Source organism: Panicum virgatum, chromosome 3N (assembly GCF_016808335.1).
Source record: "Panicum virgatum strain AP13 chromosome 3N, P.virgatum_v5, whole genome shotgun sequence".
NCBI lineage: Eukaryota > Viridiplantae > Streptophyta > Magnoliopsida > Poales > Poaceae > Panicum > Panicum virgatum.
The window spans coordinates 63,724,998-63,746,275 of record NC_053147.1 but is presented as its reverse complement, the minus strand read 5'-3'; the positions used below and the strand labels follow the sequence as shown (position 1 = coordinate 63,746,275).

Here is a 21,278-nt window from a genome sequence, read left to right as displayed (position 1 = left end):
TGTATGCCTTTACTTTCATAGAGTAGCTTCTTGATAGAAAAGGCTATAGGTTGCTAAACTCTTTTGGGATAGGGGTTTCACACTAGAACAACCTTAGTTGCACATTTAGATAGCTTGTTTTAGTTTAATATTGTGCAATTAGTTGGAGCCATAGGTCTAGGTTTTTAGTTGCCTAATTCACCTCCTCCCCTCCTAGGCTAGAGCGCGCGCTCACGGTCCTTACACAGAGGGGAACGGCGGCGACCCGCCCTTAGGCTGCGCCTGATGGGGGCCGCTGCGGCTCGCTCGCCGGCTGATGCACCCCAGCGTGGCCTTAGGCTCTGCCAGTGGCCAGCGGGGGAGGCACGGGCGGCGGCAGCAGGGGAGGCATGTGCAACGGGGCTCCGACAGTGAGGAGGGACAGGCGTGGAGGGAGGGCACCGCGGGGATTGAAAGGTAGGAGAAGGACCTGACAACCGGGCCCCGCTCGGAAGTGAGGAGGGCGGCTGGGCAAGGCGGAGTGGAGCTCTCCCTAACATAATGGAATAAAATTGAGAGATTGAAGTTGCTAAGTGGAGTGGAGTTAGGGAGTAGAGCTTCTTTTTTGGTGTGGAGTGCTCCCAAACATCCCCTTAGAGAATATTGGTTTTTATGAGTGCTCCATCCTAGCAGTTCTTCAGCCAAACACTATAAATTTTGGGATGGAATGGCTCCATCCCAAGCCATCCCTCCAACCAAACACTACACAGATGGCTGCCTTGTCCACAACTATAGTCACCGAAGTTCCCAGAACGACGGATCGAGGAACGAGGAACGGAGAACGAGAAATGGCGTTTGGGATGGATTTTTACACTACAGGAATGAAAATATTCCGGTTCCCGTCCCCGGAACGTGGAACACACCCTCGTTCCACATTCCTGGCGACTATCTCCACAACGACTCTAGAGAGCTCTTTGTGAGCTTTTAGGGCTAGGGGTTACGAACAGAGTTTGGGAAATGAGGTGCACCCATCTTCGGTAGGTCTAGAGGAAGAACCTTGGCAACAGAATAGTGGATGGTGGTGGTCAAGATTAAGAATTGTGGATGGTACATGTAGCACTACTACATAAAAGATTTGTAGGGACGGATCAAATTTTGATCCGCACCTAAAAAAATCTGGGGCGTTCCTACAAATCATTTTTGTAGTAGTGTGGTGTGGTCAAGATTAAGGATTGGCTGTGTAGGAGCATGCAGGGATGATGACTCGTGTGGGAGCAACTAGAGACATCCAGAGCACTGAATGGGAACAACGCTTTCCCCTAGCCACAGTAGTTGCTTTAACCAGAGAGATTTCTGATCATACCCCCTACTGTTAAATACATGGGAGAGAGGTCCCCCTAGTAAGCAACCCTTATTTAAATTTGAATTAGGTTGGTTACTGAAAGAGGGATTTTTTTGACCTGGTGGCTGGAGTGTGGAGGAAGGAAACAAAATGTGATACATCCTTGCAAAGATGGCAAAATAAGATAAGAAAGCTTCAGCAAAATATTTCTAAGGGGATGGGCAGCAAATATGGATAGTGCCTATAAGAAAGAAAAATAGGAATTACTAAGGAAGGCTGATGAACTAGATAAAATAGCAGAGACAAGTCTTTTGAACCAGCAAGATTTAATTCTCAAGCATTGCATAAAAGAGAGATTAGCACAACTGATGAGGGAAGAGGAAATTAAGTGGTTCTAGAGAGCTGGTAGCAAATGGGAAGTTGAAAGGCTAAGGAACTACTTGAAAGGGATTGTAACACTAAATACTTCCAGCTGGTAGCAAATGGGAAGAGAAGGAAAACCAGAATTTACAGATTAGAACAAGAGGAAGTAGTAATAGAGGGAGAGGAAAACCTGAAGAAATTTAAAACAAAATACTATAAAAGACTATTTGGTAAAATAGAAAAGAATATTTTTCTTTGGATGAGAAGTTGACAAAGGAAGAAAGTAATGCATTAATAGAAGAATTTACTGAGAAAGAAGTCAGAGAAGCCATTTTTCGAATGAAACATAATGAGGCCCCAAGACCTGATGGGTTCCAGCTGAATTCTATCAGGTATTTTGGAGTTTGATAAAGGAAGATTTAATGGCCATGTTCAGAGATTTTCACAGGGGTTTCAGTTTGAATTTTGGAGTACTTTCATTGATCCCAAAGCTACAAGAGACTAAGAAAATACAAGGCGCATATGCATGCTGAACGTTAGTTTCAAAATCTTTACAAAAGTCTTGGCTAACAAATTTACAGTAGTAGCTAATAGGGTAATGAAGCCCTCCCAAACAGCCTTCTTACCTGGAAGGAATATTTTGGAACGGGTGGTTATCCTACATGAAACCTTATATGAGATCAGGAGAAAAAAACAAAATGGGGTGGTCCTAAAATTAGATTTTTGAGAAGGCATATGACAAAGTTAATTGGGACTTCTTGCAACAAACCTTAAGAATGAAGGGCTTCTCACCACTTTGGTGTAGTTGGACTGGAAGCATTGTGAGTGGAGGTAGCGTAGGCATAAAAGTGAATGATGACTTAGGGGATTTCTTTCAAACCAAGAAAGGCCTTAGACAGGGAGACCTCCTATCCCCAATGCTTTTCAATGTGGTAGCTGACATGTTAGCAGTTTTGGTGTCAAGGGACAGAGGGAGTGAGCAGATAAGAGTAGTAGTACCACAGTTGATAAAGGAGGGGTTGTCAGTCCTTATGTAGATGACACAATACTCTTTTTAGAAGATGACTTGACACAGGCTAAGAACTTAAAGCTAGTGCTTTGTGTTTTTGAAAAAAAAAAATTCTGGTCCTAAAATAAATTATCATAAAAGTGAGTTTTTTTGCTTAGGTAAAGCTGGTAACATGGTGTCAAGTTATATTCAGCTTTTTGGCTGTAAGGAGGGATCTTTTCCTTTCAAATACTTGGGTATACCAATGAGCCAATACAAAATTGCTAAGAAGGATTGGGGGCAGCTCGAGACAAGGTTCCGAAAAGAAATTGAGTAGCTGGAAAAGTAAGTTACTCTCAACAGGAGGAATGATGGTTTTAATAAATTCAATCCTGACCAGTTTGCCAATGCTATTGCTTTCTTCTTCAGAAATTCTAAAGGAGTTCTTAAGAAACTGGATTATTATAGATCCAGTTCTTTTTGGGCAAAATGAGGGACACAAAAAAAGTATAGGCTGGCATGATGGAATATTTTGTGCTCTCCAAAATGTGTTGAAGGACTGGGAATCACAGACTTAGATGTACAAAACATTTGTCACTTAAGTAAATGGTTGTACAAACTTATTAACGAGGATGGTGTATGGCAGCAGATGCTTAAGAGGAAATATTTGAAAAACAAAACCTTCTCACAAGTAGTCAAGCAACCAGGAGACTCCTAGTTCTAGCCAGGTTTAATGGAAGGGAAAAAGTACTTCTTCCTTAGGGGAAAGTTTGTGGTACAAAATGGCAAACAGGTAAGATTTTGGGAGGACCGGTGGTTGGGAAAGGAACCTCACTCGAAGTGGGGAAGTTGGCAGGATTTGAACCCGGGTCTGGGTAAGTTTGGTTCAGGGTTTAGTATCCTTCTCGTGAAAGGTTGCCATATGCAGTTTACCGGAAGCTGTACATGACGTGTGCCAAGATATCTCCTGCAGGATGTAAATCGATTCGAATCGCCGCAATTCTCGGATATGATATTTTATATTTAATTTTTCATAATAGGCGGGCGATTTTTAATTAGGCACAGGGATATTTTAGGCTAATTTTTATTATAATGGCAGTGGTGGGTAATTTTTTTTCTTTTTCTTTTTTTCTCTGATTAACGTGGGAATTTCTAGGCCTTTTGAGTGAACGTAGAGGCTTTGTTTGTTGGCCAAATAATAAGATAATAGATTAGCACAAACTACAATCATATATTATAATAACATAGAGCAGAAGAGGGTGGGCAGATGTGCTTAACCACCGTTGTCAGTGTGTAAACACCATGAGCAGGGATAAGCGGAGATTCCGTTTAAAGATTCGGTGAGGTATGTACGTGCAGTTCTTGACTTGAACATATGAGAGCTTAACAACCGAAAATGGTAAGATGATTGTAAGGATCGATGGACCAAGAGGGGGGGTGAATTGGGCCTTTTTCAAATTCTAAAGCAAGGTAAAGCAACCTTAACCTATGCAATACTAGTAGGGCACCAATTCACCAACCGGATAACTAAACTTCCTACACAAGCTAAGAGAGATAAAAACAAAGTAAAGCCTAGCAAGGTAGAGCTAAGTTATGATCTCTAAGTCAAGCTCATGAGTAAATTGCATGAAAGAAAATGCTTGAATAAAGAGAGTGGACAAGAGACGACCGGATTTTTTTCCCGTGGTATCGATGTGTTGGCACACACCCCTAATCCACGTTGTGACACTCTCAAAGAGTCTTGTCACCTCCCAAGTCACCGAGACGAGGGCGCTCACTAAGAGTCTCCGTTCACCATCCCGGCGTGGTGGAGATCAAGCCATGTACAATCTTCTTCTCCGGGCTCCCACAATCCTTGGCAAGCTCCGCGAGAAACACCTCGATCACCAAGATCGCCTAGGTGATGCCAATCACCAAGAGTAACAAGCTAAGGTCTTCACTTGAGCAAGAACCGATCACCAAGAACGGATGCACACTAGCTTCTCTCTACTCAAGTCCTTAATCTTGCTTCTTGATTGACTGAAAGCACAAGTATGTGAATGATGAAGCTCAAGGTGGCTCTTGACTATGGTATGAGTGTTTGAATGTTGCCTGGTGTCAAGAGTGGGCGAAATGACCCATTGGAGGGGTATATATAGGCAGCTCACACAAATAGAGCCGTTGGAGAAAAGCTGCCAGAAAACTGCGTAGCGTCGGTTAATCCGACGTACCCCCTATTGTCATCGTCGGTTTAACCGGTGAATGTAAACTGCCTCTTCTGAAAACTAGCCGTTACAACTGGGGCAGATTAACCGACGTAGCATCGGTTTAACCTGTGAGTGTAGTTGTCCACTGAACCACTGAAAAACCAAGTCTCTGGACAACTGCACCGATGTTAACTCAAACCTATCGTCGGTTTAACCGGTGAGTACAACTTTTAAATTCCTCTGAAAAACCATCTCACTGGTCAATTGCACCGACGTCTTGATTCAAACAGCGTCGGTTAATCCGGTGAATAGAACTTGAATTTCCCTGGAAAAACCAACTCTGGACCAATGCACCGACGTTAAATTCAAACACGTCGGTTTAACCGGTGTATTGAATTTGTCCAGACTCTGCTGACTTCGTTTAACCGACGTATGGAATATTGAGAGCGTCGGTTAAACCGGTGTATAGACTTTTTCTGATTTTGTCTTTTCTGATTTGAGTCTTGAGTGAAATCCAAATATTCTTGAGATATAGTTTGAGAACCACTTATTTGAACTTCTAGAAACCTGAGTGACCATAGTGTGCATCCATTTTCAAATGACCATGTCCATGCTCAAGTTACTAAGCCTTAACCCCTCTTAATAGTGCGATCACTACAAAACTATAAAACCTATACTAACCTAAGTGTCCTTCTCAACCTTGTGACACTTAGGACTAGAAAGATCCTTAGCCTTGACATATATAAGTTGAAAACCGAGATCGCCTTTTAGAATAACCGAAATTGAGGGGCCTCTTTTGACATATGACCAAATGAGCGATAATGATCTATTAAGCTGCACAAACTCATTAGTCACAATAATGGTTGTCATTAATCACCGAAACATACCTTGAGGGCCTAGATGCTTACAATCTCCCCCTTTTTGGTGATTGATGACAACACAAACATAAATAACGAGAGAGCGAGAAAGATAAAACAGGATAAACACAAGCAAACTCGAAAGCAGGACCAAAGAGCTCAAAGGCTCAAACGAAATCCATAGATATGTCTCAAAGAACGGCATACTCAAGCGACAAATGTACATATCCATGAATTAACACCAAATGTGATACAAAGAAACAAAGTCCTGATAACTACGAGCTCTCTCTAGCTCTACCCTCCCCCTAACTCTGGTGCTCCCCCTAACACCTCTCCCCCTTTGGCATCAAAGCACCAAAAGGCGAGCTACGGGTCGTGCTGTCGTGGTACGGCGACGAAGCGGTCCGGGTCGTCGTCGTCGGACGGAGAACTCTCACCCTCGGTGACAGACGGAAGCTGCTGGTCTGGGTCTGAGCTCACTGGGGGAGTAACTGTCGTGGAGGCTCTCGTGCTGGCACTGCCTGGTAGAGGATCCGTAGAGGTCGTAACCGGGTCAGCAGAAGAAGTATCAATATCTGAAGAAGTGACTGCTGAAGCTGCCGGCTGCGTCGACTGTGGAAGCAGGGACTCCTCTACTGCTCCTCCCCCTGAAGGTGCTGCCTGAAGTGAGGAAGGGAGGGCGACCGACTGAACCGCTGACGGTGAGTCCTGAAAGAGTGTGGTCGCCGGCAGTGGTGAAAAGAGCGGACGACCGGCAGACCCAAAGAGTGCTGACATCGAGAACGTGGTCTCCGGTGTCGCTGAGGTAGCTGGAGCTGCAGTAGGAGCTGGAGGAGGAGGAGCTGGTGTGACGGCAAGCTGAGGTGCTCCTACACCCTGAAGTCCGGGCTGCTGCTGCTGTGGGGCGAGTCCGGTGTGAGAGTAAAGCTGGGAGATCATCCCGAACATCGCCATCATGCCCTGCTGCATCTGCTGGAACTGAGCGTCTGTCCTCTGTGAAACTCTGTCAATGAGGCCGACAAAACGCTCCTCTGTCGCTGCACGCTCTCGGGCTGCCTCTCTCTGAATAGCAGCAATCTGAGCCTCATGGGCTCTCCTGGCCTCCTCCTGAGCAAGTCTGTCCTCTCTCTGCTGGGTCACGAGCTGCTGTAGAAGTGAAGTGAGCTCGGACGGCTGAGTCACCTGAGACTCAGAGACTGTAGCAGCTGCTGGTGACTCTGGAGCTGGCTCTCTAGACCCCCCTGCCTCGTGGTCGTGACTAGCTGGGGCTGCTGCAGGGAAGTACTCTACGTCCTTGGAGGAGTCTGACTCAAGCTCAGACCAGTGTATCTCATCATCTCCCCCGGGAAGCTGTGCCTCTGCTGCTAGGAGTGCCTCATCCTCCTCTGCCACTCGTGCCTGAACCTCCGGTGACAGTCGAGCCATCGCTGCTCTATCTGCGTGTCTGCCCCTCCTCCTGTCCTGTGGAGCCGTGGGTCGGTAGACAGGGAACCTGGGAGCCTCGTCGTGACGGTAAGGAGCACTGATGGGTGACTCTGCTGGCACTATCATAGAGCATATGTAACTGATCCAGTGCGCATAGGGGAACTGTCGCACCACACCCATCCCGTCTGTGATCACATCCTCGATCTCAGCCAAAATAAAGTCAACTATGTCAAAGGGCTCGTGAGTGAGGATGTGTAGAAGCAGGAGCTGCTGCAGTCCCGTAAACCCCTCTGGGTAGCCACTCCTCGGTAACAGAGTCCTCCGGAGTGCCATGTGAACAGCGTAAGCCTCTGGGGTCAGCAAGCTCGGCACTCTGGCGTAAGAGGCTGGGAACGGCTGGCGGAAGCACTGAGTGATCGCCTCGTGAGAAGGAGCAATCCCGCCAACCATCGCCCTGCGGGGTGGATCTGAGTCCCCGTAAACCCTCTCGTGCAGCGAGACGTCGACCAGGTCAACTCCAAGAATACCAGCAATGGTCACCCTCGACAAACCAAAGTCCTGCCCTCCAAACATGAAGTGTACAGCTCTGCGCTCGGGGGCTATCCAAGCTGTAGCGTAGAACACTCTGACCCAGTCCTCGATATAACGGTTCTGCTCCATCTCTAGCAGTCTAGGCAGACCTCTGAAGTGAGCAAAGTGTGCTCTCACATCTGCTCCCCCTGCGGCTGTCCTCAGTGAGACCCAGTCAAGAACCCTGTGCTGAAAGATCCGGTGGCCCCGCCTCTGGTAGGTCTCGTAGAAGCTGGCCTGTAGCAAAGTCCAGAACCTCCTGTCGACTCTGCTGTCTCGGGTCACCGGGAACCAGACCTCCTCGTCAACACTCCACCTGAGCCTCTTGACCTTGGCCGCATTGGCTCGGGTCAAGTTCTGGAGCAGCACACCTGGCTCCAGACGCACAACAGTGTCCATACGGAACACTGCGCGCTCGGCCTCTAGGGCCTCGGCTCTACGAGCTGCTGCTGCTGCAGCTGTGGACCTGCGAGGCTCCTGTGGCTGGTGACCTCCTCGCGTCCTCGGTCCAGTGCGACGCTCGGTCGCTGGTGAAGTCTCTGCTGCTGGGGATGTCTGCCGAGTGCGGCCAGACCGTCGTAGAGTCGGTGACTCCTGTGTGCTTTGCCCCTGAGACTGCTCGGACTGCTCTGCCTCTGAATCTGAATCTGCAGCTGTATCTGACTGATCTGACTCTGATGCTGCTGCTGTCGAGGCTCTGGTGGCCCTGGCACCTCTCACTCTGCCCATGCCCCTGCCTCTGCCTCTGCCTCTGGGGTCCTCCCTGATCTGGAACGGGCGAGCGCGGCCTGATGCCTGCTCCTCGGCGGCCTTGGCCACCATCTCGGCCTTCTCGGCCTCCTTCTCTGCACGAGTCCGCTTGCGAGCGGGCTTCTCGACCACAACTTCCTTACCCTTCCTCTTCTCGCGACCCATCTCGACTGACGGTGTGCGAAACACGAACGCGGCGCGAAAAAGGGAGCTCAGGCAAATCGTCGAGCACCTGGCGAGCTTCTGATCGGGTGCTGCTGCGGCGTGGCTGCGGCTGCGGTGTGGAGGCGCGGAGCACGGCGGCGCCCGGCAGTGGCGGCGTGGAGCGGCGTGGAGTAGCGTGGAGCGGCGGCGGCGGTGGCTACGCGCGCAGGCGGCGGCGCAGGCGCGCACGGGCGGCGCTGGGCGAGCGCGAGGGCGCGGCAGCGGCGACTTCGACGTGCAGGCGAGCGGCGGCGCGGATGGCGCACGGCGGCGCGTGGGCTGTGGCGGAGCGGCGGCGGTGGTCTTGCAGGCGAGCGGCGGCGCGGATGGAGCACGGCGGCGGCGCTTAGGGAAGGCGGCGGCGGCTCGAAGATGGATGCGGGCGAAACAGAGGAAAGAGAGGCGGCGGCTCGAGCACGACTCATATATGACAGGTGGGACCCGCGATTTTCCTTTACACCGGTCGATCCGACGCCTAGGGTATGAGCGCCGGTTGATTGCGTCGGTGTAGTTCACCCGAGGCTCTACCAGATCTGTTTTTGAACGCCGGTTGAACCGATGCTGTCAAAAATGAACTCGTCGGTTGATTGATCAAAGCACCGGTTGATTGCTAGGTCTGTTTTGCATTTATGATCACCGGTTGATCCGATGATGTGACTTTTGTATACGCCGGTTGAACGCCTGAAACTTGACTGAGCTGAGACAAACTTTAGTAACGCCGGTTGAACCGATGATGATGCTCCATTGAACGTCGGTTTAACCGGTGAAGCCAAAAACCCCACACTCAGCTCACTCTTCTATGCTAAGTCCAATAAACTTATAAAATTCAAATAAACTCAAGTTAATGGACTTGCATAGGCGACTTTACCCCTCAAAATAAATAGGATAGCACACTTGCTTAAATAAATTTCTTTTTAAACACAAGGAAAAGCCGCAAGAGAGACAAAGCGCCAAATAAAATGTATGAGCCATGTCATAGGAATATTGAAGATAGAAAGCTTCAAACTCATCATGACATTGCTCACTAGGCAATAACGCACCTAACACTTTGCTCTTTTCACTTTTCATGAATTAAGATCTTGTATATGAAAACAAGTCTCATTTTCATCAAGTGATCTCCTTTGTGACCCTTACGCATGCAATGATGATGCAAACTACAACCACATGCGAAAGTAAAGTAAACATGAAGTGCACATCTATATGACAAGAAATGCATAACAAGAAATTAAGATCTACTTGTCAAGTTTGAACCCACGGGAAGCTTCTTCATGATGAGCCTTTCTACAAGCCTAGAGGAAAACAAGTGGACCACCACCTCTAGCTAAACCCTTGCTCGTCACTATCTTACCATGGTTAGACAAGTGTCCTATATGTATGCATTTTTCTATATGACATGGCAACTTACATGATGTTTGCCGCATCTAACACATTAAGCTCATTCCTTAGCCTAACAAAGGTACTCTCGTCTAAAGGTTTTGTGAATATATCCGCCAATTGCTCCTCGGATCTCACACCTTGAAGGGAAATGTCCCCCTTGGCTTCGTGATCACGCAAGAAGTGATGGCGAATATCAATGTGCTTTGTGCGAGAGTGTTGAACAGGATTCTTGGCAATTTTTACGGCACTTTCATTGTCACAAAGGAGTGGGATCCTATCTAGTTTCACACCAAAGTCCAAAAGGGTTTGCTTCATATATAGGATTTGGGCACAACATGCACCGGCCGCTATATATTCCGCTTCCGCGGTGGACAAAGCCACGGAATTTTGCTTCTTACTTGACCAAGAAACTAGAGAACGCCCAAGCAAGTGGCAACCCCCGGAGGTACTCTTGCGATCCACACGGCTTCCGGCAAAATCCGAATCCGAGTATCCCAAGAGATCTAAACTAGCGCCTTTGGGGTACCACAAGCCTATGCTAGGAGTGTGCTTGAGGTACCGAAGGATCCTATTCACAGCCGAAAGGTGTGACTCCTTTGGGTTAGCTTGAAAGCGGGCACACAAGCACACACTAAACATTATATCGGGCCTAGATGCGGTAAGGTAAAGCAAAGACCCTATCAAAGAACGATAGAGGGATTGATCAATCGGTTTACCGTCCACATCCAAGTCGAGATGCCCATTTGTTGCCATGGGTGTCTTGATTGGCTTGCACTCATCCATCTTGAACTTCTTCAAGATATCTTTGGTATACTTTTCTTGATGGATGAATGTCCCTTCCTTCATTTGTTTGACTTGAAAACCAAGGAAGAAGGTCAATTCGCCAATCATGGACATCTCGAATTCCCTAGACATCATGGTAGCAAACTCATGGCTTAGCAAATCATTAGTTGAGCCAAAAATAATATCGTCAACATAAATTTGACAAATGAAAAGATCCCCGTTGACGTCTTTTGTGAATAACGTGGTGTCCACCCTCCCGATCTTGAAGCCTTGCATGATTAGGAAGTCACGAAGCCTCTCATACCAAGCCCTTGGAGCTTGTTTGAGCCCATAGAGTGCCTTGTGCAACCTATAAACATGGTTAGGATTCCTCGGATCTTCAAACCCGGGAGGTTGCTCAACATAAACAAGTTCGTTAATAACGCCATTTAAGAATGCACTTTTCACATCCATTTGATACAACTTAATGTTATGATGTGAAGAGTAAGCAAGAAGGATACGGATAGCTTCAAGTCTTGCGACCGGAGCAAAAGTTTCACCAAAATCCAAACCTTCGACTTGAGAGAACCCTTTTGCCACAAGTCTTGCTTTGTTGCGTATCACCACCCCATGTTCATCTTGCTTGTTCCGGAAGACCCACTTGGTGCCGATGATGTTCTTGTCTTTTGGAGGAGCTTCGAGGACCCAAACTTCATTGCGGGTGAAGTTGTTCAACTCATCTTGCATGGCCATCACCCAATCCGAGTCCTCAAGCGCTTCCTCTATGCTAGTGGGTTCAATACAAGAGACAAACGAGTGATGTTCGCAAAATGAAGCATGTTTAGAGCGAGTTCTTACTCCCTTGGAAGGACTACCAATGATTTGACCAATTGGATGATCCTTGGAGATGCGACCATGCTTCACTAGCGGTACTTGCGTTGATGCTTGTTGGGGTGGATCATGAGTGACTTGTGCTTGTGGTGGAACACTTTGCTCTTCTTGTTCTTGAACTTGGGGTGTTGGCGTTGGCACATCTTCTTGAGGTTGTGTATCATCTTTTTCTTGATCTTTATCCACTTGGGGCGCCGTGGAGGTGCTTGGTGTAGATGAGGAAGGTCCTCCCCCTTGATCATTGTCTTCATGCACCTCTTCCGGCTTGATATCCCCAATGGACATATTCTTCAAAGCTTCATCAATCTCCTCATCACCTACATTCTCATAGCCAACAACCTCCTCTTGGGAGCCATTAGATTCATCAAACTCCACATCACATGTTTCTTCAACTAACCCGGAGGTTTGATTGAATACTCTATATGCTTTGGAGTTTGATGCATAACCAAGAAAGAAACCTTCATCACATCTACTTTCAAACTTACCGAGCCTTTTCTTCTTATAGATGAAGCACTTGCAACCAAAGACTCGAAAGTATGATATATTTGGTTTCTTCCCGGTGATGAGCTCATATGGAGTTTTCTTGAGGAGTCGGTGAGGATATACTCGGTTGGATGCATGACACGCCGTGTTGATTGCTTCCGCCCAAAACTTCTCGGACATGCCATAATCATCCAACATTGCTCTAGCTAGGGTGATGAGAGTCTTGTTCTTTCTTTCCACCACTCCATTTTGTTGAGGCGTGTAGGTGGCGGAAAACTCATGCTTGATGCCCTCTTCATCGCACCATTCTTCAATCTTCATGTTCTTGAACTCGGTGCCGTTGTCACTCCGGATCTTCACAATTGGGGAGTTGTACTCCCTTTGAGCTCTTCTTGCAAAGATCTTGAAGATTTCCGGAGTTTCACCCTTATCGCCTAGAAACATAACCCAAGTGTAACGTGAAAAATCATCAACAATTACTAGGCAATAGAGGTTACCACCAATGCTCTTGTATGTAGTTGGACCAAAGAGGTCCATGTGTAGTAGCTCGAGCGGCTTGGAGGTAGACAACATCGTCTTGATGGGATGATGTGTTGCAACTTGCTTCCCGGCTTGACATGCTTTACATAGCTTGTTCTTGTCAAAGGTGACGTCCTTCAAGCCGGTGATCATCCCTCTCTTGTGGGCTTTCTTGAGGTTGCTCATGCCAATATGAGCAATTCTTCTATGCCAAAGCCACCCAAGAGAAGACTTGGTGAAGAGGCATGTCATGGTGCTTGTTTGCTTTGAAGAGAAATCCACCAAGTAAATGTTGCCATGCCTAAACCCCGTGAATACCAATGACTTGTCTTTTTCATGAGTTACTACAACACCATTCTTGTCAAAGGCACACGTTAGTCCAAGATCACACAATTGAGCAATTGAAATAAGATTAAAACTAAGTGCTTCTACAAACAAAACATTAGAAATAGATAAATCTTTAGAGATTGCTATTCTACCCAAACCTAAAACTTTTCCCCTTGAGTTATCACCATAGGTGACATGTTCATGATCGCCGGGGTCTTCAAGGGAGGTGAACATGCTATCATTGCCGGTCATATGTTGAGAGCAACCGCTATCAAGTACCCAATGTTTTCCACCGGCTTTGTAGTTCACCTACACACATGAGAATTCACTTTTGAGTTTTAGGAACCCAAACAAGCTTTGGGCCTTGCACATGTGTGACAAGAGCTTTTGGGACCCAAAGTTGCTTGGGGAGCTTCTTCTTTGACTCCTTAGTGAGTTTGCCAATGAATTTGGCCTTCACCTTGCCCTTCACTTTACTCAAGAGAAAATGGTTATTTTCAAACATTGAAGAGTAATTCTTGGGTAATTTAGGAAGAGGACGTGATGGTAAAGTGCACTCCCTAGTGTGGTGCCCGGTGACTTGGCAATGTTGGCAATATGATCCAACTTCCTTGATGAAGCTAATCTTGATCTCCGGAGAAGGAGTAGTGCCTTGATTTGGCTCCGGAAATGAACCAAGACCTCTTTTGCCATAGTCACGGGCATTGTTGAAGAGAATCTCTTTGTGGATGTATTCTCCTCTTGAGAGCTTCTCCACACTACTCTTGAGGCTTGCAACTTGATCCATCAATTCCTTTTCCCTAGAAGGTGCAAGCTCGGACAAAGCATTAGTAGCATTTGCATTAATGAGTAGGTCATCACATGAAGTAGAAGCATTGACCTTCTCAATAGTTTCATGAGCAAAGTTCTCAAGACTTGGGTCAATTGCTTCATAGGCAAATTCAAGTTCTTGATACTTGTGAGCCAACTCCCTATGCTCTTGTTTAAGCTTTTTGTGGCTCTCTTCAACTTGCTTAGCAAGTACAAGTGACTCATTGTGCTTTTTGAGCAAGTCATTGTACTTGCCAAGCAAATCGGAGTGGGCAAGCTCTAACTTGGCACGAGTGCTCTCAAGAACCTTGACTTTGCCCTTTTCCCTCTTGATGACGGATGTATACTCATTAATGAGGTTAGCAAACTCATTAGGGTCAAGCTCATCATCACTATCATCTTCACTCTCACATACCTTAGAGTTACCTTTGGCCATGAGGCACATTGGAGGTGGAGGTAGTGATGGTTCTTCATTTGTGAGGGCGATGGTGACTATGTCTTCTTCATCACTTGAATCTTCGCTTGATGAGACATCGGTCACCCACTCTTGTTTTTCCACCAAGAAGCTTCTCTTGGTGTGCCCTTTCTTCTTTGGGAAGAGCTTGGTCTTCTTGTCATGGCTCTTTTTCTTCCCAAGTCTCTTGTTTTTGTTCTTCCTTTCTTCTTCTTCATCATCGCTTGAATCATGGCGATGCTTGCTCTTGTGATCCTTGTTTCTTTTGTCCGGCTTGGGGCAATTTGGACGGATGTGACCTTTTTCTCCACAATTGTAGCAAATTTTGTTCTTGACATCCATTGGCCGGAACATTCCCTTCTTAGAGTCAAAGTTGAACCCCTTCTTGTTGATCTTGTCATTCAAGCGGGTGAACTTTCTCATCATAAGAGCAAGCTCTCCATCATCTTCAACATCGGATGAGCTTTCATGATGATCATCTTCTTCATTGCTTGAGCTTGAATCTTGCTTGATCATCTTGAGCTTGCGATGCTTGTTGGCCTTGGTTTTGAGAGCAATTGATTTGCTTGTTGTTGGCTCTTCGGTCATACCAAGGATACTCATTTCATGAGCGCGAATTTCGCCCACAAGCTCTCCCACTTCCATTGTATCAAGATTCTCCTTTTGAAGCATAGCATTGATAATGTTGTACTTGGGCTTCGGAAGGAGCATGAGAATCTTGCGGTTGATGGAGCCACTGTCAATTTTGGAAACTTCAAGAGCATTAATGTCCTTGACAATGACATTCAAGCGAGAGTACATATCATTGCAATTTTCATGAGCTAGCATTTTAAAGGAATCATACTTAGCTCTAAACAAGTGATATTTTTGCTCACGAACTTTAGTGGAGCCTTCATGAATTTCAATGAGTTCCTTCCAAATATCACTTGCTAAGTCCATGCCATTAACTCTAGCAAAGACTTCCTCACTTATGACCTCGAAAATTGCATTTCTAGCCTTGGCATTCCATTTTAATTGCTCGGCGGTGGGAGTTCCGGTGAATCCGGTCTTAGTGGCCAACCACACTTCGGGGGCAATCGCATCAAGGTATGCGGCCATGCGAACTTTCCAATAGGCAAAGTTCTTGCCCTCGAAGTGAGGCGGCGAACCACCCATCTTGGCCATAGCTCTAGGCGGTGAAGCCTAATGATCCAAATGAGCAACGAGGCTCTGATACCAATTGTAAGGATCGATGGACCAAGAGGGGGGGTGAATTGGGCCTTTTTCAAATTCTAAAGCAAGGTAAAGCAACCTTAACCTATGCAATACTAGTAGGGCACCAATTCACCAACCGGATAACTAAACTTCCTACACAAGCTAAGAGAGATAAAAACAAAGTAAAGCCTAGCAAGGTAGAGCTAAGTTATGATCTCTAAGTCAAGCTCATGAGTAAATTGCATGAAAGAAAATGCTTGAATAAAGAGAGTGGACAAGAGACGACCGGATTTTTTTCCCGTGGTATCGATGTGTTGGCACACACCCCTAATCCACGTTGTGACACTCTCAAAGAGTCTTGTCACCTCCCAAGTCACCGAGACGAGGGCGCTCACTAAGAGTCTCCGTTCACCATCCCGGCGTGGTGGAGATCAAGCCACGTACAATCTTCTTCTCCGGGCTCCCACAATCCTTGGCAAGCTCCGCGAGAAACACCTCGATCACCAAGATCGCCTAGGTGATGCCAATCACCAAGAGTAACAAGCTAAGGTCTTCACTTGAGCAAGAACCGATCACCAAGAACGGATGCACACTAGCTTCTCTCTACTCAAGTCCTTAATCTTGCTTCTTGATTGACTGAAAGCACAAGTATGTGAATGATGAAGCTCAAGGTGGCTCTTGACTATGGTATGAGTGTTTGAATGTTGCCTGGTGTCAAGAGTGGGCGAAATGACCCATTGGAGGGGTATATATAGGCAGCTCACACAAATAGAGCCGTTGGAGAAAAGCTACCAGAAAACTGCGTAGCGTCGGTTAATCCGACGTACCCCCTATTGTCATCGTCGGTTTAACCGGTGAATGTAAACTGCCTCTTCTGAAAACTAGCCGTTACAACTGGGGCAGATTAACCGACGTAGCATCGGTTTAACCGGTGAGTGTAGTTGTCCACTGAACCACTGAAAAACCAAGTCTCTGGACAACTGCACCGACGTTAACTCAAACCTATCGTCGGTTTAACCGGTGAGTACAACTTTTAAATTCCTCTGAAAAACCATCTCACTGGTCAATTGCACCGACATCTTGATTCAAACAGCGTCGGTTAATCCGGTGAATAGAACTTGAATTTCCCTGGAAAAACCAACTCTGGACCAATGCACCGACGTTAAATTCAAACACGTCGGTTTAACCGGTGTATTGAATTTGTCCAGACTCTGCTGACTTCGTTTAACCGACGTATGGAATATTGAGAGCGTCGGTTAAACCGGTGTATAGACTTTTTCTGATTTTGTCTTTTCTGATTTGAGTCTTGAGTGAAATCCAAATATTCTTGAGATATAGTTTGAGAACCACTTATTTGAACTTCTAGAAACCTGAGTGACCATAGTGTGCATCCATTTTCAAATGACCATGTCCATGCTCAAGTTACTAAGCCTTAACCCCTCTTAATAGTGCGATCACTACAAAACTATAAAACCTATACTAACCTAAGTGTCCTTCTCAACCTTGTGACACTTAGGACTAGAAAGATCCTTAGCCTTGACATATATAAGTTGAAAACCGAGATCGCCTTTTAGAATAACCGAAATTGAGGGGCCTCTTTTGACATATGACCAAATGAGCGATAATGATCTATTAAGCTGCACAAACTCATTAGTCACAATAATGGTTGTCATTAATCACCGAAACATACCTTGAGGGCCTAGATGCTTACAATGATTTTTAGATAGATTCAACCACCACTTAAAGTATAATACCATCATGTATGCTTGAGTGTATTGAAACTTATCTTTTATTTTATTTTATTATTTTTCATACCCCCAACTTCAATTATGTCATTCTCAATGCAAGTGTCATATGAGTTTCATTCTCATTAAATGACATGCCACATAGGCAAAAGTGATGACACGGCAAGCAATTTATGAGAAAAGAGAATAATAGAGTTTTGTGGTGATAAAACTTGGTGTACAGGGTTACCGAGAGCCATGAAACAAGACTCCATTGAGAGTATTTAAATTTCATTTACACACATTCATCAACTTCTATTGGTCATAACACATTTAATTATAACACTGGTCAATAATTAAATTATGCAATGAAACTGTAAATTAATGAGGATGGTTTTATTCCAATGTCAAGCTAACGTGGCAGTCTTAATATACAACGATACTATGCATTGAGATTGGCCATATGTAGAGTTAGCTTGGAGGATCTCAGGGAACGAACCCCCTTTGTATGGCTGGGCGTTCGGGTTACCCGAAAAGTTTGGGTCGGGTATTTCGGGTTTTGAAAATTTCGGGTTTTGAAAAATAGAACCCGAAATTCACTGACAAAAACCAGAACCCGACAATTCGGGTACCCGAAAATTTCGGGTTCGGGTTCGGGTTACCCGAACTACCCGAACCACATCCTGAGCAATATGCCGCCACTCGAGCTCGATGCCATCCTCTGCGTCTGCGGCCAAGCGTTCGCGGGCGCCCCTCCTACTCTCCTAGCGCGTGGTGGAGAAGGCGCGCCCGAACTCGACCGTCGCTGCCGCCGCTGAAGGCTCGAAGTCGAAGCCCCACCCGCCGCCGCCACCAGCGAGACTCCGGGAGCCAGGAGCGGAAGCTGGGCCTGCGGGCGTGGAGGAGGCGGATCCGGCGGACGGCGGTGCAGACTCGAGCTCGGCCTCCCGCTCCGACGGAGAGATGGAGAGGATTTGAGAGAGAGCGAGAGCGAGACGGAGAGATGTGGCTGGCTGGTGGCGTGTGGGAGTCGCGGTGGCCGTTGGAGTCGCGCTACTGGGGGCAGTGCCGCGGTGGCTGGCCGGTGCCGCGGTGGCCGGTGGCTGCTGGGGAGCGGCGTGGTCGCGTGGAGTACTGGAGTGTGGAGGGCTGGCGTTGGCGGCTGGGGGAGAGGGGGTGTGCTGGGGCAGTGGGGTGCCAGGCGCTGGGGGGTGTGCAGCTAGGATTGAAGGTTTGGTGGGCTCGTAGTGGGCTGGGCTAGGTGAAAATATTTGAGTTGGGCTGCAATTCGGGTATTTCGGGTAATTCGGGTACCGTGGTTTGAAACCCGAATTACACATAATAATTTCGGGTACCGTAAGTTGGAACCCGAATTAATGTTCAGGTTTTTCGGGCTCGGGTTTTTCGGGTTCGGGCTCGGATTTCTTGGGTTCGGGGTTCGGGTTTCGTGTATTCTGCCCAGCCATACCCCTTTGCACCTCAGGATGGCTCAGGAATCACGAGATCCCTCTTTATATAGGATTAGGCTAATCCTAGTGGAGTGTTCAGTATTGATGTTTCCAAAGTAGCCACATAAGTAATAAAGAAATAAAATAGTGTTTGAAACTACATCTACAATGCATAATTTTATAGTGTGGTTTCATAGGCTCAAAATAGCATTTAACTTAATGACTCAACAAGAGTTGGTATCCATAAACACATAGTTTCATCTGGATGAAACTGATTTTCTCTCTCTCTTCTTAAATTTGATACCATATCATCAAAAAATTCTATGTGGTATGCTAATTAATGAAAATAAAATTCCATGAAAATTTGCATTGGGAATAGGATTAGCTGAGACGTCCGCATCCAACCGGCTAGTGTCTCTTCACGTTTTTTGCAAAGGTATCCTTATAACATTGGGCCTAGGGCTACAAATAGATGACCTTTAGGTGCATCTACAAATGGATGACCTAAAGACAACCTATTTGCATGCATAAGGGGGTCTCTTTTGCCTGTTTGTTCTTCGTTGGCTAAGTAAGCAGACCGCGGCAATTGCGCTTCCTTTTGTTGTCAACGGGGTCCTCTAATAACCTCGCCTAGAAAAAGAAAATGAAAAAAAAATGCATGATTCGCCAGCCGCCGCCTCTCTCCTTTACCAGTCTGGCAGTACAACCTCTCGCGGTGTCCTCATCCGGCTGGGTGGTTGCTTCCCTTGTTGCCTTGCCCTGAGCGCTACAAGCCTACAACTTGGCTGCTCAACTCCCCCCCGTCTCCGATCCGTACCCAGCCACGGAATTGATTGTCCTATTCATCCCTCCATGGCTGCCATCTCTACTTCGATATGATGGCTGGCAGATCCCAATTCTCATCGGCTCCCCTGGCGCCTCTCACTGCTGACCTCGCTCTTCGATCTACAGCTTCTCCCCGATGCACGGTAACTATGTGGAGTCTGGTCGCCATCGACACAGGCCGCGACGCGCTCGCCGGCCCCTCTCACCCTCTCTCGTGAGGTCTCGATCTCTCACCTTCGCTCTCTCTTTTTTAAGGGCTGGATTTTTGGGGCTGGTGTGCCATGGGGGTGATTGATTTATGTGTTTATTCTCATGAGTAGCTGCAGCTGTACGTGAAAATTCACGCATGATTTCTTGAGAATTTTGAACTAGTTTTGTTATCTTAGGGATTGTCCTTTTACCCCCAAAAACTTGAAGAAAAAAGGTTAGTGGAAGGCCTCATCCCAAATTAATTGTAAAATTGAAACCAAAATTTAGCTAAGTTGAGAAATTCAGCGTGCGTATCCAGAGTGGAGAATATTACCTTACTTGAATTGATATGTATGATGAATTTGAGGTTGGGAGACGAAGGCTGCCGCCGGCGCTGCTGGTGCTCCTACTCCGGCTGCAATAATAGAATGATGCCTCTGAACTTGAGAAGACGCGGAAGTCGTCACCACGGATTTGTAGATCAGGTCCAATGTTCATAAAAAATGCACCGGAAGGTACGTGAGGACCGGAGGAGTGGACTTGACCTGGACGGACGCCGTTCGGCATGGTGGGCTCAGTTAAGATCAAATTTAATAGGAGTGTTATGAATATTAAATTTGCCAATATGATAGAAGAAAAAGAAAGAGGAGTATCATGAGATGTGAGAAGAGTATTACACTTCTCTGGATCGGTTACCTAGTTCACAATCTCAGTAAATGTGCGATAACACTACCCACTAAGATTGGTCTAACAATTGTCGTTCATAAAATTTTACTACCATATATTAAAGCTACAGCTCATATAATGATGATTAAGGTCCTGTTTGGACTATAACCATAGGAAAGAGAAAAAAACAAAGGAATAGAAATGTAAGCTGAGGTGAAAATAGATGAATGGAAAAATACAGAAATTTTAACAATATAGGAACATGAATATACAGTAAATGAATAGTAAACGAGCTTCACCTTTCCTATGTTCTTTTTTTAAAAAATAAGATAAACTAAGTAAATGATAAAAATATTAATACTTATTAATTATGAATTAGTTGGCTATACAAATCATTCCCGTATCTCATAACCCTCTTGCAAGTAGGACCCATGTCCATAGACCTAACCCATCCATATAGTCCACCGCATGAGATCGTTCTTATCGTCTCGATCTTATCATTCCTAGGGTTTGCTGGTTGTTTCTTTTTTCGAAACCTGCCAACAACATTGCTGTCCGGCATGTACTGATTGAGGAGAAGAGTTCAAACTGAACAAAATTATATTATAGTAGGGAGGAAAAAAAGTAATAAAAAATATATTCCACAAGAACTACTCTCCCGGAACAATCTCTCAGATCTTTTGCACCAGGCATGCTGCATGCACCACGTTCTCGCTTGATCTTTGATATTCGCAATTAAAAAAGTTGCATCGGAGTGTTTTCTCCTGAAAATTCTCGCAAGCCAAATGTTCCAAGCCACAAGGAGTAACATCGAATGAATTGCACGGGCTGGTGCTTCTCGAGTCTCGAGTACTTCCCACCGCTATCCACGAATCTGAAACCGATTGAAATTGTGCCCAACTTGTTGCTGCGAGGAAGTTGTGTTTCCTAGTTCTTAACGAGCACAAAATGGAAACCTCTGATCTC

The 21,278-nt window shown here is 46.2% G+C and overlaps 1 protein-coding gene and 1 long non-coding RNA gene across 3 annotated transcripts in view; one reads left to right on the top strand and one right to left on the bottom strand.

The window, feature by feature from the left end:
• The window catches only part of LOC120666600, a 32,308-nt gene extending 12,083 nt beyond the window's left edge, over positions 1 to 20,225 (bottom strand). The window contains exon 1 of one of the 2 annotated variants that reach the window (XM_039946473.1): positions 19,986 to 20,225. In XM_039946473.1, the coding sequence (XP_039802407.1) occupies positions 19,986 to 20,213 (228 nt within the window). In that variant the 5' untranslated portion in view covers positions 20,214 to 20,225. Of the gene's footprint in view, positions 1 to 19,980 lie in introns of both variants that reach the window. The other variant, XM_039946474.1, reaches the window with a different exon arrangement.
• Positions 19,059 to 20,306, top strand: LOC120666602. The gene is made up of 2 exons (XR_005671795.1): positions 19,059 to 19,676; positions 20,014 to 20,306. It is a non-coding gene; the product is annotated as an uncharacterized LOC120666602 (long non-coding RNA).
• Positions 20,307 to 21,278: the final 972 nt, after the last annotated feature.